This window comes from Aulonocara sp. 'chitande type north' Nkhata Bay, linkage group LG11 (assembly GCF_057382095.1).
Source record: "Aulonocara sp. 'chitande type north' Nkhata Bay isolate Kocher_YH1m ecotype deep benthic linkage group LG11, A_spYH_male_GT1.1, whole genome shotgun sequence".
Taxonomy (NCBI): Eukaryota; Metazoa; Chordata; class Actinopteri; order Cichliformes; family Cichlidae; genus Aulonocara; species Aulonocara sp. 'chitande type north' Nkhata Bay.
The window spans coordinates 29176786-29193892 of record NC_141354.1 but is presented as its reverse complement, the minus strand read 5'-3'; the positions used below and the strand labels follow the sequence as shown (position 1 = coordinate 29193892).

The 17107-nt window shown below is 41.1% G+C and overlaps 2 protein-coding genes across 8 annotated transcripts; one reads left to right on the top strand and one right to left on the bottom strand.

Annotated features, from left to right (window-relative positions):
* Positions 1-8050: 8050 nt before the first annotated feature.
* Positions 8051-13106, bottom strand: alg2 (ALG2 alpha-1,3/1,6-mannosyltransferase). Of its 6 annotated transcripts, none has more exons than XM_086311891.1 (5): positions 12954-13106; positions 11723-11894; positions 11493-11630; positions 10718-10885; positions 8051-9777 (listed from the first exon to the last, which is right to left on the bottom strand). In XM_086311891.1, exons 2-5 carry the CDS (start codon positions 11891-11893, stop codon positions 9037-9039), a joined length of 1218 nt encoding a protein of 405 aa, XP_086168017.1. In that variant the 5' UTR covers position 11894; positions 12954-13106; the 3' UTR covers positions 8051-9036. The 6 variants fall into 6 exon arrangements, with proteins under 6 accessions (XP_086168017.1, XP_086168018.1, XP_086168016.1 ...); XM_086311892.1 differs by lacking the exon at positions 12954-13106 and adding an exon at positions 12694-12832; XM_086311890.1 differs by lacking the exon at positions 12954-13106 and adding an exon at positions 12589-12735.
* On the top strand, positions 12258-16035 carry sec61b (SEC61 translocon subunit beta). Of its 2 annotated transcripts, none has more exons than XM_086311897.1 (5): positions 12258-12388; positions 12974-13120; positions 13586-13683; positions 14572-14676; positions 15484-16035. In XM_086311897.1, exons 2-5 carry the CDS (start codon positions 13118-13120, stop codon positions 15569-15571), a joined length of 294 nt encoding a protein of 97 aa, XP_086168023.1. In that variant the 5' UTR covers positions 12258-12388; positions 12974-13117; the 3' UTR covers positions 15572-16035. The 2 variants fall into 2 exon arrangements, with proteins under 2 accessions (XP_086168023.1, XP_086168022.1); XM_086311896.1 differs by lacking the exon at positions 12258-12388 and adding an exon at positions 12630-12766.
* The last annotated feature ends 1072 nt before the right edge of the window (positions 16036-17107 follow it).

Genomic DNA, 17107 nt, shown 5'->3' with positions numbered 1-17107 from the left:
CCCTTGTGCATGAATACTGTACACACACACACACACACACACACACACACACGTCTGCATACTTTGTCTCTTATGCATGTCAGTGAGTGTGTATTGATAATGTCCATTAGCATATTTATGATCATTGCCAGCCTCTTATTGTTTGCTCACTCCATTAATCTTCATCTGCTGCCTGCCGACTGACAGCTCAATCTCACAGGCCATCGCTGGGCAGACATACACACACACTAATGCAGACACACATGCTCAAAATCCACAGTTGTACATAAGGCATACTTGCATCAACAACTGAGTGGTTTGTCTCACACATACATACACACATTATGGCAGCCAGCATGATTGACATTCACCCCTGCGAGTGTAATCACCGGAGGTTATCCTCCCCAGCTGCGCGGGGGTCTGCTCAGCTTCTCGCACGCAGTGCCGAGGCATCATACCTGCACGCTGACAGTTCCTTTTGGGGCATAGGTGAGTGATGGCGTCCTTTGATGAGAGTCCACCAACCCCACCTCTATCAATACACCCCCCACACACTTTAAAAAAATACCCTTTGTCCTTTCCAGCTCTCCATCACTCGTGATCATCAAAGACCTGCGCGAAACTGAGACTGTAAAGAAAAAAAAACACACTCTCCGAGTGAAATTCACAAAAACGCATGCAGGTAAAGAGTTAGTAAACTGTGCTCCGGTAGTGCGTGTGTGCGTCTTTAATGCAGTGACAGTCTGTGCTTGTGTGCATGCAAGCAGCCATCGCTGTATTGCGCACTGAAATGTTAATGTGTTTGTTTAGAGCCGGTATGACTGACTGACTCACAGCTGATTACTGGGTGAATGAGTGCTGGAAGCGAGCCAAGTTCAATGGGAGGTCTGTTCTCCTGTTGCCTCTTCCTTTTTCTTCTCTCCGCTCTCCCCCACTCCCCCTTTCTCCTCCTCCTGCATCACCCTGCTGCTCCAGGAAGAGCAACCTGGGAGCCAGGATGTGTGTGTGTGTGTATTTGTGTGTGTTAAGGCATATACTTGACTTGGGTATAAATTTAACATCAAAGATGTTAAAGCAGGAAGTTCATGATATAAGTAAAGCTGTTTGTGCAAGAGCTTCTTGATCGATCGCTGCTCAGGGAGCATTTAGCAGGTTAAAGGAATAGTTCAACAATTATTTTTGAGAGTTTGATGAAACACTTGATCTAAATTTCATATTTTTGCATTGACTATGAATCTGGACTCAAAAGACAACTGGATTTAGTGTAATGCTGTGTTAAGGTAGGGATGCGGTTTTGTTTTGTTTTGTATCCGTCCTGCCAAAGTCATTTTGAGTCTGCGAGGAAGCTCCTGCAACCTTTCTGCCAAAGACGCACACAACAGCCAGTTGCTAAATGAAATCTCCATTAAATCCTTATGAGAACTAGTAAACCTCTTGTTTCTCTAATACTTTAGTAAAAGTCAATGGAAACCAAATTCAGTGGACAGACACCGACTTTCCTTTTAAAATTAAGCTTAGACTTTCCTTTTTGATAAAGCTTAGAGAAAGAACTGGATCAGGTGACTTTGAAGCCATCCTGTAGGTCCAGGCTGCTGGGGGAGCTCCCAAAACACCTTCACCTATTTTACCCCACTCCTGGTGGGCTACAAAGACTGTAAACTGGTGATATCAGGTATCCTGGCTCTGTCTGAAGTGAAAAGATATCTGGTTTTATCAAAGTGGATTCTTTATTCAGTCCCTACACAAACAAAAATAAGAGCAATAATGACTGTGATGGTTCATAGTATGTGGGCAATCTGTGCCTTTTAAGCGATGAGATGTGGGGCAGTGTCACTTCCAGCAAAACTTTAATATACAGACAGTACACGACCACTCTTGAAATCTCAGATTACTATTAAATATTATCATTAACTTACACTGTGTGGTTTTCTTCCTTACTGTGTTATTAGCTTTTTTTTCTAACTAAACTTTTACTCAAAACTTTACATCTGAAACAAGACTCCCAAGATTTTCGTGATAACCCACCCCTGAACTGGGAAATCGTTCATGTTGGACTCGTTTGTCTTTAAGCAATAAGATGTTTCAAACCACAATATACAGGATAGAACAAGTTATAGCGCTTTTTTCCCCCCTGTAGCCATAAAGCTATTTTTATAGAGCCTATCTATAATATTTCACTAGCAGAGATTATATAAGTTTTATTGTGAGCTCCGACAGAAAGAAGAGTTTTATGGAGCGTCAATAAATCATTTCCTTCATTTGTGATATCAGCTTCTAAGACTGTTTGCCAGTGTGTGAGTGTACGAGTTGCACAGTGTTAACATTTACGGTGTGTAAGCTAATATATTTGAGTACTTTATGGAAGTAGTAAAGTATGAAATACATAATTTGTTAACATGTACCATGTAAAACAGCTCTTAAAGATGAGCTGTGAATACAAATGCTGCTTTTCTTTTGTTAAGGCACATTCTATCATTTATGATCTAGGAAGCTTTTTTTTTCTGCTTGCAGTAAAACTCCTGCGCCTGGAGCAAAATGCAAAAATATTTAGAGTTACAAGAAAGGCTGAGCTATATTAAATGTTTGTGTCTACGTGCATCAGAGAAAGCTGAATGAAATATCCTGTTGTGCTTTTGCTTTGATTATGGATTCTCTTTCTGCAGATGCTTGATTTAAAAAAAAAAAAAAGCCAGACTGAACCCAATAAACCTTTTTTTCATCACGCCACCTCTTTTTTTCCTTTTTTAAAAACTAATATTACATTTTCTAACAAATCTATTGAATGTGTAGCAGTACTCTACAAACATCAATTACAAATTCTTATTACATATTTCAGTGTGGTATTTGTAGTGTTTTCACTGAATGCAGTTTTTCAGTTTTTTCCTGTCTTCACATGCGATTCTGTGACCCTCACATTCTGTGTGAGCTCACCTCTTTCAGCTGCCTTTCTTAACTATTTCTGTTCTATTAATCGGGGCCGCTCAAACTTTTCCTAGGATACAGTTGTAACACATAAAAGCATCTTCTTATCATTTGTGGTCTGTTATGCTGATGGTGGTATAGTATGTATTCTAAATGTTTTTAAACTCTCAGAGGTATGCTCATCAGCAACTTTATTAGGTGCACCTGTTCAACTGTTCAAAAATGAAAATATGTAATCACTCGATCACATGGCAGCGACTTGATGTGCTTAAGACGTGCTTGAGAGAGTTCAAACTGAGCATCAGAATAGGGAAGAAAGGTGAAGTTAGTAAGTAATGTGACATGGCTATTGGTGTTAGACCGGCTGGTCTTTGCCATCTCCAGTATAGGATCCCAAGTTGTTGCTGTTTTTTGTTGTTGTTGTTGTTTGGAGAATGCTCTCAAAAAAAAAGATGAGTGGCAGTTCTTTGGGCAAAAAAAGTCTTGCTGATGGCAGAGATCAGAGGAGAAGCAGATAGGAAGACAAACAGCATCCCAAATAATCACTTGTTATAATCAAAGAGCATCTCTGAATGCACAACATGCTGAACCTTGAAGCAGATGGGCTACAGCAGCATAAGACTACAGGCAGGCTCACCAGAAAATTGGAAAAACTGATGAGTTTACATTTCTGCTGTGATTTTGTATGGGTCAGAATTTGGCATAAGTAACATGAAAGCATGGATCCATCCTGGCTTATATCAGCGGTTCAGGCTGCTGGTGGTTGGGCAGATATTTTCACTTAGTACCAACTAAGCCTCATTTAAACAACACAAACTAGCTGAGTATTGCGGCTGACCATGTCCATGCCTTTACGACCACATTTCGTACCAGTCATCTTCTGATGGCTGCTACCAGCAGGATGACACACCATGTCACAAAACTCAAATAATCTCAAACTGGTTCTTGAACGATGAGTTCATTGTGCTCAAATGTCCTCCGTAGTCACCAGGTCTCAATCCCATAGAACATCTTTGGGATGTGGTGGAACGGAAGATTTACATCACAGATGTGCAGCTGATGAATCTGCAGCAACTGTGTGATGCTATCGTGTCAAGATGGACCAAAATCTCTATGTTTTCAACACCTTTTTGAATCCGTGCCATGAACAAATAATGCAGTTCTGAATAAAAAAGGGGTATTATTGGCAGGGTGTATCTAATAAAATTTTTACTGATGTAAAGTTAACGTTGGGGTTAAAAGAAACCAAACATCCCAGTTTTCAGTCTGGGATTTTGATGGACTTCTCTTTTTTGTAATAAATACCATCACATCTCACTTGGACATAACTCTCACTCACAGAGGTTTTAATTATAATTCATTTTACCTCACTATTAGCAGAATACAGCTACTTTTCATACATCTAAGAAAGAAATAAAAAACACCCAAGAGTCCCCACAAAAGAAACTCCCACTGAAATGTTAAATAACATTAAAATGTTTGATTGTAATGTCATGGACGTTTTACCATCATTTATACTTTTCTGGCTAAACTTTAAGCACGTGGTAAATTAAAATGTTTTGGCAAAACTGTTTTTATTTAATGGTCTTAATATAGAGTTTATTTTAAAAGTCTTTTTCATATCCTTGCTCACTGATTTCTTTGGAATTTGGTTTGATATTACTTAATTGGATCCTTAACCTACACCACACACATCTGAGCACCATCCAGTAATTGCATTATGTTTATATCTCAGGCCCATGACCTGGTTATTGTGCAGGAGGAAGAGTTCAGATTGATGTATTACTGTAATGCTAACTGTGTTTCTTTCATCATCAGCTTCATTTGGCCTGTGATTAACTCCCAATCAAGAGGCTTGATTAAAAGTGGGAGTAAAAATATTCCATACATATTTTAATACCGCACTAACAAGGAAGCCAGCTCCCAAACTGCCAACAAAATAGATATACACCCATAACACGCACGCACTCGCACATACATCTCCCCTTTTCTCGCCTGAAAACACACACCTAAACATTTCACGGCTATCTCCCCCACACCCCTGATGCCGGCTAGGTGGAATTAGAAAACCAACCCCGCGGTCTCATTAATTAATTAAACACCGTGTGCCACTGGCACCTGGGTACCGGTTATCACTGCCACTCAGACACACCATGATCTCAATAACCACCCCACCACAGGGCAGAGAGAGAGACGGGGAAGTGAAGGGACTGCTGATTCTTCTTTCCCAACTTTGAGGTAAAGACCTTTAAGGAGCGAGGAAACCAGACAGCAACAGAAGGGAGACCGCGGACTCCGTGTTTCTGTGTAGGCGAGAACGTGGAACTCTTAATGGAGCCTGATCAGTGTTTACTGCTGCATGCTTTTGTTTTTGTGTGTTTTCGCTCGCTTACGGACTCCGCAGGACCGTTTTATCATCCACCCTAGCAGGGGCCCTAAATCACTGCAGCAACACGCTCCTCATCATTTGCTCTTAATGCTTCTGGATGTGGAAACAAAGCATGAACACACACATAATTACACACACGCTTTTTTGATTCCTAGCCAATGAATGGTTTACATTCTTCTTCTTCTTTATTTTTTCTTTATAGAAAAACATATTTTGCAAATAAAAACCACAATTGTAATTTAATTGTAAGCAAAGAAATTTTTAGATGTTGTTCATGTTGATCTTAAAACAACAAAATTCTTTAATTTCATAAAGGAAACCTTACAGTGGACACCTTTGAGTAAAATCACGCTACAAACACTCATAAAATGTCTCACAGAAACCCTTTTTTACTGTTACCTAATATCTGTTAGAAGTTCAGAAAGCAAAAGACTGATTACTTCCTGAAAAATGACTCATTAAATATGTTTTTTTTTTTATATTGTCCATCTATCCAACTGATTATCAACTTCCAATCAAGCACCAGCAGATCAAACAGTGGACAACAGATCAAATGTCAGGTGTGTAAAGCAGGGATTTCTCAGGCTAAACCATTCCTGAATATTAAATCGGAGTATGTATTTTACCCTATTTGCAAAAGTCAAACGTATCAGGTTCACATACATAAATTGACGCGAGGAGCATCGCTGCAATATTCCACACCTTGCTATCTATTTTAAATTAAATCATGGCCACCAGCACTAATTGGACCTATAGGGACAAATAATTTGAAGTTCTGAAAAATAAGTGGTATCGCTGTTGGTTTTGTTGCCTTTCAGCTTTTGAAATTGACTCAAAATGTCTGAATCAATATGAGATGAGGGATTTGAAAACTCAGTGCAGGCGAACCGCGCGACTTAATCAAACTAAGAGAAACATTTCTGAATATGGAATATGACTGAGATCCCCGGTGTCCTGCACAAAAGTGGAAAAATATAGAAGATACTAAATTAATATGGAACATGTAAGGCTCCCTATTATCATGAACTACTTAGAGTCAAGTCTATCTGGAAAAAATTAAGAGGTTTGACATATTGCACAACCCGTTTACAGAGCCTTATATATGGAAGGTGCCCTTTTGTCCATCAGTTGGCTTCAACTCAGAGCAGCAATGGATGTCATGGGAATGTGCAACTATAATTCTTCCAAACTGACATGGAGACAGGTGAACATTTATAATATATGCAGAAAATGTACAACAGTTTGGGTTTGTTGGTCATGCTTTCCAGTGCGACTGGATGTATAAAACCTAGTTATTAGCTAAGTTTTTGTTTGTTTTTCAGCCAAATTTCATGGTTTTATTGAATTTCTGTGCACCAGCTCTGCTCTTTGTTTCTGCAGATCGATCAGAGTGTGTCCACAACAGAGGTGGGACACTTGATTGAGTTTGCAAACCCATGGTTGGGTTGGCTCTTTGGAGTGTTTATATGGGAGAAGGCCAAGTTTTCCATTTTGGGTGTGGAAGTAAGAAATGTTTTCCCTGCTACACACTGCAGTTGAGCTGGCTGTTGTATTAGCTCAAAATGCAGTACGTTTATTTAAACTCCTCTTCTTTTTTTTCTCCCCTTCAAGATGAAAATGTGACGCAGAAAGCATGCCGCAGCTTCCTCCAGATGATGATTCCAAAGTTGAGCAACGACAGCATTGTGAAGAAGACCAGAATTCGCACGCATTACTGAGATCAAAGTGCCTCAAGAAACCCAAATCAGGGTTGTCAACAACTACAAACACCGAGACAATAAGCTGTCACTGTCAGAGTTTCCTGCACCAGGAGTTGAAATATGACCTGGTGAATTTCAACAGTGAGCATTTTGCCACTTTTGTTCAATACAGCTACGCTGTGTTCAACTAGGTGGGTGAGAAGATACAGTAGAGTAGCATTAAATCAGTTGGTTTGGGTTGTTGATAAGCAGTGATTAGTTGACTTATTTTATACTCAAAGATGAAGTAATGAAGTGGCTCCATGATGTAGTGGTTCACACAATCATCTAACAAGTGAGGGATCGCCCATTACTGACCTGTTGCACCCATCGGCGTGTGTGGCAACATAGTGCGATTTTCATTCGTGCACAAAGATTTGGGGTAAAATAATGCACTGTTTATTTGCAGTTTATGCACCAGAATCTGTGCGATAAACGACATTTTTCTGACATATTTTGGAGAGATTTTTGCAGTGAAGTTCAGATGACAAGCATCAGAAATATTGAAAAGTCTTCATAGCGTCATTGTTTAGCTGTTTTTTGCTGAGTTGGGACTCTCGGTGTCTGGCTGATTTTTCGCCATGTTCATGGTTTCTGAATCACTATCTGGTTTTAAAACACCAAGATGGTGAAAAGTCTCAGCTTGAGGTTTCAGACCAGATGTTCATTAATCAAAGGGTGATGTCCATTTCTAAAGTTCAGAAGTATTTTCTAGAAAATTGATATTTTGCCATTTTTGGATAAGAGAATACATTTCATATGTGGTAATGTTACCTTGTGTTCTAAAATATAGTGGACTGCATTTTATTTTCGAGGAATATTAATGGTCAAATGATCTGGAAAATAACCTTTAGTTGTACACCTGATTGACTGATCAAATGATCTAGTCTTTTCAGATCTCATTTAAGAAGAAGAATCAAGCCCACCAGGATACAACTCAGATTCTGGAAATGATAATGCAGCAACGGGTGCATTATCATTTCTTTTCCTAATGAGCAAAATGAAACTCCTCTGCTGCTACTTTGTCTGAGAATGCTTTATTTAATAACTTGAGGCACAATCAGATTTATCCATGGCTTTAAGAATGCTTCTGTGCCTCCATGCTCACCCACAAAATCCTTAGTGAACTCTATTAAAGGCCAAAAACTTACCAACAAAGCAAGCTCCATAAGACTCAGCAAACTATGTGTCCTCTTGTTTATTAAGACTTCAGGAATGTCAATAAGAGCATTTCTATACAGTAGGAAGGCTGTAGAGGGCAGCGCACAGACACAATGACCTCCCGCTATTCTCCTCGTTGATAATGACCCAGACACAGGCACAGGCACACTGCCCATCAGCCAGACCTCTAATAAAGCCAAACACTCTCTATCATCTACTAATAACCTCCATGCAGCAGTAAGAGTCATGGACAGGCTGGCGTCTTCTGAATACACGCCGGGGAACAAAGCTCCGAGCTGAAGTAGTGGAACGCATCCTGCTTATCGATCGGCGACTGTGCGCTGCCTGATGGCACACGGTGATAACGACATTCTTGTTCTTCATCCCCAAAACACACAAAGACAAAGAGTGCTGTAGAAAAGAAAACAACAGACAGACACACACACTCAGACACAGTGCAAAACATTTCACTCTAACAATCAATCCTTTGGGTAGACTCATTTGGAGGCTCTTGGTTGCCACGCTGCTTCACATCCTCAACTTCACACACAAGAACACACTTGCAAGGTTGGTATTTTTGTAAAGATAGGATTGGAAAACTCGTTAGTCTTTTCTTAATTGGTATAGAAATTCCGTCCTTTTTTCCCCCTCACAGCAACCTCTCCAGGGGAATGCTGATTAATAGTCCTCCAAGTCCTCATGATACTTCCCTCACCTCCTTGCACATATACACATACATCCTCGCTCCTACTCTCTGTAGTGCCGAGCCATCCATACTCAGCTTCACTGTTCAGCAGACGATCATTTCTTCACAAGTTTTCTCCTGTCTCTCCTCCAGCTTTCACATCACTGGCTCAGCCTGACAATGTATCCATACAGCTGGTCTGAGAAGGCTTGAAGAGAAAACTTATCTTCTACCCTCCTCCTCCCAGCTTGTCCCATGTCCCTGCGGAGGTGTGGCTCCCTGACGAGCCTCTCCATGGCCTTAGAGAAGGCCTCGGCCGTGGGCTCGCACAGGAAGCCCGTCTCCCCGTCTGCCACGCTCTCCAGGGGGCCCCCAGAGTTCACAGCGATAACGGGGCAGCAACAGTACATGGCCTCCACAGGAACTATCCCAAAATGCTCTCTGCTAGGGGTGTAGAGGACGGCGGTGCTGCCCTGCAGCAGTGCCACCTTCAGCGAATCTGAGGGGGAGCGGAGGAAAGTAACACAGTCCTCCAAGTGGAGCTGCGCTGCTAGCTCTTTCAGTTCAGTGTAGTGCTGAACATTCTCAGTGACGCGATCATCGTAGCCTCCTGCCACCACCAGGTGAATGCCTGGTCTCTGGCCAGGAGGAAGGCTGCTCCTCAGGGTTGCCAAAGCCGCCAGAGCCAGGCCTAAATTCTTCTTCCTTTCGTATCGGTTCAGAGAGAGAAACAGACAGGTAGTTCCCTCGGGGAGCAGTCCTTCCAGGCTCTGTGCTTCAGTGGTTGCCTCGTCAAAGGTACGCGTGTTGAGGGAGGGATAGAGGACATCTGTCTGGACTCCGCTCAGACTGCAGAAAGTCTCCCTGAAGATGCCTGCGGTGAACTGGCTGTTTACCAGAATCTAAAAGAAAGCGTAAAGAGATTTGTTCACAAAGATCTCACATAAATCAGAGGTATTTTAATTCCCTATAACATGAACAGCAGCATAAGGCCTTTGATCACCAAAAAGTCTAAAGTACAATCAACATGTCATCATATTTCTCTCAGGGGCCTGAGCTCTGACACCAGCTTACATGTGGAGATCAAATCCTTTCGCACCGGTGAATAGCTAAAGAGCTAAAGCAGTTGCGAGGAGAGAGAATTTACTTCTCTCAAACGTCTTTAGGCTGAAAAGCTAGGTGTGCTCTCACACTAGGTAATCTGTTCTGTACCCGATTAAATTGTATCTACAAAGTCCAGTTTCCTGGCCCATGAAAAGATAGGCTCATTGTAGTTGGACTACACAGTAAGTATTTAGTATAATTGCTTATTACACACAGGCACAGAGCGTCTTCAGGAACAGCTGATTGTGAAAGTCGGCAGAGTTAGTTATTGAAAAAAAAAAAAACAATAAGGCAAGTGAGAGGATAGTGTCTCTGGACTTCCAAAAATCACCCCAAACAACCCACGAAAGCCATAAAATCATTCACTTAGTGCTCTGCAGGAATGCTTTTCAAGGTTGTACATCTACATGACAAAGTGTGAGAGAGAGAATCAAATTCAAAATGAGAGATTAATTTTCCACGGTGATTTAGCAAAACTCTTTTGACATAAAATGGTCAATCCCTTTATTCCATTAGTCTACAAATTAATTTTATTATTTTAATAATTTGTAATCAGATATGCACCGGATCAGCCTTTGGTAGGCCCACAGACTCTGATTGAAAAGTGTGCTGGGGTTTTTTGAACTTCTTTCATTGGTTCACTGATTGGTTAACATTCCTTACTATTTTTATTATACAAATGAAATAAAACAGTCAGTCCTGTAATCTGACCATATTGCTGTGTGTGATGTTACGCACCATATCAGCCATGCCTGTGGTTCGTTCCTCCAGCCAGTCGATGGGAGTACGGTAAAGCTTCTTCAGGGCCGACTTCCTCTGAGTCAGCAGCTGGTCTGGGAAGTGACAGTAGAACAGAACCTTCTTCCTGCGGCGACCCAGTCGTAACACTGGGATACACACCGACACCTGGGGTCAAAGGGAACAACGATAAGATCAAAATACAGAAAATGTGACATGTGCCCATTTAACAGAAGTGCAAGTCATAAAACGGCTGATTGTTTTTAAATGGTATTGTAGTGTTTAAAACACTGCACAAGGATCAATCAATATAAAATTCACCAAATCTGGAAAACAAATCCCACTGGACCCACTTGGAACCAGCAGGTTTTTAATTCCAACTGTAGCTTATTTAATGAAGCCATGTGTTTTATCAAGACAGAGCTTAAATATATTCTGCCAGCCCTCAAAGTTTCCACCCCATTTTAACAGTAAAATGTGCAGATTCATAAATATCCTAAAGCTAATGTACCAAATGTTTAAAAATAAATAAATAAATCTGCTCCTTCGTCTTGAGATGCTCAACTGGGAAGCACCCACTCACTGTTTTTCATTGAAAAAACAGCTAAGTGACAGAGAAGTTACAGTAAGTTATGAGACACAGTTTTCTCAGAAGAACTGAAAAAATATATGACAGTCATTCATGCTGCCTTTGCCTCCAAACGGGGTTTTAAAAAGCCTTTTTATATCCTCTCTCTTAAAAGGTTTCTGGCACTTATTGTGCAATACAATTCACCTGATCACAGAAGATGACATCATATTCCACACCGCTAAGGAAGACCAGGTAGAGGGCCACATAGATCATCCTCAGGTAGGCGCACAGGGCATGCAGGTAGCCAAACACACTGGTGGGTAGCCAGTCACCCACACACACCTATTAGAACAATAATAACAGGAGCAGTGACAAAATGTTTGTGTTTACCAGTGATATAATTTTCTTTAGTAGCATAGTGCACTCTAACACACCACAGGAAGTTCCTCATCGAGGGTCTCAGAGAAGCAATGTGTTGGGTCATAATGGGCCGTCCAGATCTGAACGCTACATCCCTGAGACTTCAGAGCAACGGCAGCATCAACCACCAGCCGCTCCGCTCCCCCAATACCAAGGTCAGGATGGAGGAAAACTACCCGTGCCATCCTATAGACAAGAAGGAATACAGTTAAAACTGAGATGAATAAGGGCAAATAGCTAATTTTCCCAAATCAGAAGTACAAAGTTTAGATGAGCAGCTTTAAGGTTAAAAAGAAGTCAGTGTTAACCTCGGGCACAGATTAAAGACAGATTAAAGAAAAAATACATTTTCTGTGGCATTCAAACAATCCAAAACTTGATGCTGATGAAAACAACAAACAGTTTTCTCCAGCAAAAGGTACCCGGGATTCATGCATCTAATCTTTGAAAGATTTCAGGCCTGCATTGTTGCCAACTTGAAGAATCTGTCCTTGTGGTTTGTACCATCACTTAATTTATAACTTTTATCCCTGAAGGTACTTCAGAACTGTTGACAGCAAGGAAATACACCCACAGCTGCTGGCAACCACCCTGTCTGACTGTCACAGCCTCCGTCACCTATTTGAGGACAAACAGCTAGTTCACAATATAGCAGAGAGAAAAAGTCGAGCTAATAACAGGTTATTCCTGATTCAGATACCTTTTTTGTTTTTGCTTTAGATGACAGTTAGTACGATTATAAGCCGTTTTAGACGTTTGTTCAGTTATTATTATAATGTGTTATCCGTCAACCGCGGAATTAGTAACGAAACACAACCACATCTTTAGGTAAAATAATTTAGGCTCGGGTCTCCGCACTAACCTGTCCAAATGTACCAACCTGTGATTATGCCCGTTCAGCTGTCTGTAATACCGATCAACAGTCCGACAAAGTTACCGTTTAGACGCCATCTTGGCTCAAATCAAACGTTACGACTAGACTCACCCCGCTTCGTGCTTGAGCCACAATGGCTAGCGTTTCCTCCGACGTGACAGACACGTCTCTTTCAGAACCGAGGGTAATCAATTATTTGCCTTTGATTTAATGTACATATTTATAAACGAATTCAAAACATTAGAAATAAATATTTTTATAATTATTACTTAATAACTCAAAAATGCATAAACACTTGAAATTATGTTCTGTTGAGTGTGTTTTTTGTACTAAATGCGGTCAGTTACTCAGGCTTCTATCTGGTCGCCTACTTTGGTCTTGTGTTTTGCAGTCGTGTCCTTTTTAGACAAGCGTCAGCTTTGTGGGCTCTCTTCTCAAGTTTTTCACACACTGACTGTGTGCCGCTCCTCCGACGTGGACATCAGCTTGAAGAGCTCCAAAGCGTTTTAGCTCGCATCTGGACAAATAAAACAAAATGGTAAGCTCCTCAGATCTGACTGGAACGGCTATTACTGGTCACGCTAGCCTTGTCCACCGCATTCATTCAGCACTCAGCTGTTAGCTAGTATGCTAACGTTAGCTCATCAATTGTAGACGTGGCTCTTTTAACTACGAATTAAAGGATCTCAAGACAAAGTTTCAGGCTATTGTAGTACTTAATTAAGTAAATGTTAAATATATGTGACTGCTTTAGAAGGAGATTTGGTACTTGATGCTTGATAGTAACCGTATAAGTACCCAGTCAGAGTCTTTGTAATCTGATATAGACGTAATATACACTTTAAAGCCAAATATAAGTTATTTATACACGAAGCATTTATTGAATCTCATGACAGAGTGCTGTAGGTTAGTTTTAGGTGTGAAAATGTAACAGATATGAAGGTTTGTGATTGAATGCGCTGTAACGTTGTCGTATATTTTAAACGTGCTGGTTATTTTCTAGCCTGGACCAGCAGCAAGTGCCACCAATGTTGGAGCCTCTAGCAGATCCCCCAGCAAGACAGTGGCTCCCCGTGCAGCAGGCTCCACAGTCAGACAGAGGTATGCATACACACACTTTATGTCATCAGCATTTTAAGCTGATGACAAAAGGGCACAGAGGGTGTCCTGAGGAATTGATAGATAATGCAGCCTTCATTGTCTCTACACCCAGTTTAACACCAGATTTTCTTTCTTCCACCATCCAGTGAGAGAATATCTTTTGTAAGAAAGATAACTGTGCTGCACAAACACCTTACAAAGCTTGCAATTACCCCCCCCCCCCACACACACACACACACACACACACACACACACACTCACTCAGTAGTGACCCATCTATTAATGTCGTCATCCTGTGAATAGGTGTTGATAATTTGTGCGCGTGTCTGTGTGCACGTGTGTGTCCACGTGTGTGTACGTGCGTGCTCCTTCCCATAGATTAGAGCAGATAGATGTTATGCTGTTGGCTTAATCAGTGTGTAATCAGAGACTCACTGCTTCCTCTCAGTCTCATTATTACCCATTACTACCACCATCTTCATTACCTCATTAACCTCTGTTTAATCTCATCCAAAGAATGACGGAGCAATGACTCAGAGTGCTCTTTCATCAACAGCTGCTGTAGCTGAAATTAAATTCATAATAAGCCGTAGTGTATAATAGATCGCACTGTTGTTTTTGATTTTTTTTTCCCCCCCCTCTTCTGGTGATTTATATATGGCAGCCTAAAAGAAGGTTTTGATTTGGTTTATACAGTTGAATAAAGTTAAAGTCTGATGAACTTTGCCAACAGTATGATTGACAGAAATTGTGTTGTGCTTGTTTTTTAAAATCTAGTTTCTTTTCCATTCTGGAAAAGTGTTGTAATGTGATGACATTTTTTAATTTTTTTAAGAAATAGCTGATTATTGGTAGAATAAAAAATCGTTTTGCATCTGTGTTGCACAGGAAAGCTACCAGCAGTGGTACACGCAGCGGTGGCAGGACCACGGGATCTGCTGGCACAGGCGGCATGTGGCGCTTCTACACTGAAGACTCACCGGGACTCAAAGTGTAAGTATAGTTTATAAAAGTTTTATAGCCACAAACCAATCCAGCGTTTGACATTTTGACTTTCGTACACTCGCAACTCCAAAACTAATCCTCAGGATTTCCGACACTCGCCATGTTTAATGGTGGGAAATTGGCCAGACGTGACTCAGCAGTAAAGCAGTTGATGTATTCAGCCTAATAAGAGTGTGAGTGTATATACACACGTAATTATGTGAGTAAAGTACACATTTAGAAAACTCTCAAACTTATATTCTGCTCCATCCTCAATGCCCAACCCCCTCCAACAGCAGAGGAGGCATCCTGCCTCCTGGCCATAGCCAGTCATTGGTTGATCAATGGTGCTGTGGTGGTTATTGAGTGCGTCTCTCCAGCAGTCGAAGGAGGGCACGCTCGCCGTATACAGTGCTGTATATCGAGTGCATGTTTGTTCCTGTGTTAGACGCCGGCCTCAAAGCTTCATTAAAGGATCCACTCTGAAAGGTCAACTCAATTACAGCCTTCTGACAGAGGGGGGAGGAAAGGGAGGGCCGATGAGGAGAGGGAGGGCTGATGAGGAGAGGGTTGGCATGGCAATGCTTCTACTTAGCCATGCGCTCCTCCACCCCCACCCCCCACTCAGAGCCTCCTTCAGAGATGAGAGCCCCTTCCTTGTTTCTAAAACTCATCAATAAAATCAGCCTCTCCGCTAAGACTCGCACTCTGGTTAGGGTTACAGCAAAGTGTGTGTGTGTGTGTGTGTGTGTGTGTGTGTGTGTGTGTGTGTGTGAGAATCTGGTTATTAATCATCGTCTCATTGTTGTGTGACAGCGGTCCGGTGCCCGTGCTGGTGATGAGCCTGCTTTTCATCGCGTCAGTCTTCATGCTTCACATCTGGGGGAAGTACACCCGCTCTTAAGCAACCCTGGCCGAATGACCTTTGACCCTGCGCCTCAGTTTCTTAACTCTTTGGACCTGGACCAAACAACAAATGAACCACCATACCCTCCCCACCTCCTTTTCTCTGCTGTCACTACAAACACACAAATTGGATTTTTCTGTACACGATCTTCATCTGCGTCTGACTCTGGTGACCACCTTGTTGCTCCTTCCCATCACTGTGTGCATGTGTCACACATGATGGGGTGAATGGAGAGAAGCGGTGTCGCTGTCCCTTTCAAGCAGCAGGAGTAGCCTGTGTTCACTCCAATGCTGTATGAATTAAGTGCAGTGCCCAAGGACATTGTTGTTTTCAGGCCCCCCACCAACATTTCTCCCCGTAGCCTGAATTACAATTTTTTTTTTTTTTGTTAACAGCATTTGTACAAAATGTGATTGTATTATTGTACAATTAAAAAAAAAAGAAGAAGAAAAAAGTAAAAATTAATGTGTGTGTTTTTTAAATTTAACCTTACTTTGTTTGACTAAAAAAAAAAAAAATCTTTTGTTTTTCAAGTCATTTGAAGTTGAACGAGGCTTTTTGTACACTGAATGAGGGGACAAATATTCTCTGCCACGTTGTTAGTGACAAGTGAAGTTTTCTCACTTTTAACCTTCTGTATCCATTACCAGACTACTGAAAGCCATGCGTTTTCACAAAAGGCATTTACTAGTGTTTGTTTCGACTAAAATTAAAGCCTTGATGGTGCTTTTAGATGGATAAAAACAAGGATATTAAAACAGAAATTGAAATGTTAAGTGTTAAGTTTCACTGTGATTGGCAGTCCACTAAACGCTTAAACAAATTCCAGCTACTTGTAATTTACCCGACTGAGGCTTTGGCTGTAATTCAATAATCCTATTTCATGTTCTTTTTGCTAAAAATTACATTTAAGCTCATCCTTTACTCAGTTTTAATTGCGTATGCTTGCTGTACATTTAGCAACTGCTTAAAAATTAAGTTTGAGTCGATGAAAGTTGGCTTTTTAAGTTTGGGTCTTACACCCGACTGCCAAAAGGTTGTTTTTGGTTTTATTTGTACTGGCGGCATTAAATGTGTCATTCTGCAGACTATAAAATCTATAAATACAGGCAGTCACTGTGTAAACAGTGGCAGAAATGCCACAAGGCAAACCTTTGAAATCATTTCAGAAATTAAATATGCTTGCATTCCTTCCTTCTGCCTGAATGTCTCTTTACATTTCGGGGCACTTGTCTTTGTGAAAAAAGCTCATATAGAAACCAGAGAAAATGTAATTACAAAAAACACAGCTTGCAATAACTTTTAATGTTGACCAAACCACTAATACGAATATGTACATCTACATGATCACTAGATCCAAAATCTGTCCTAATTGCCCCTCCTGTGAATTTTGCCCAGGTGTGTTATTTTCTTCTCCTGAAGGGGGCGCTGCAGACTACTTTCTGAGCGCCACTGGCTCAGTAGGTACGAACTCACAAAGTTGTTCTCGCTCAGGGACAAGCACATTTTATGCCTAAGTAGTGATTTATTTAG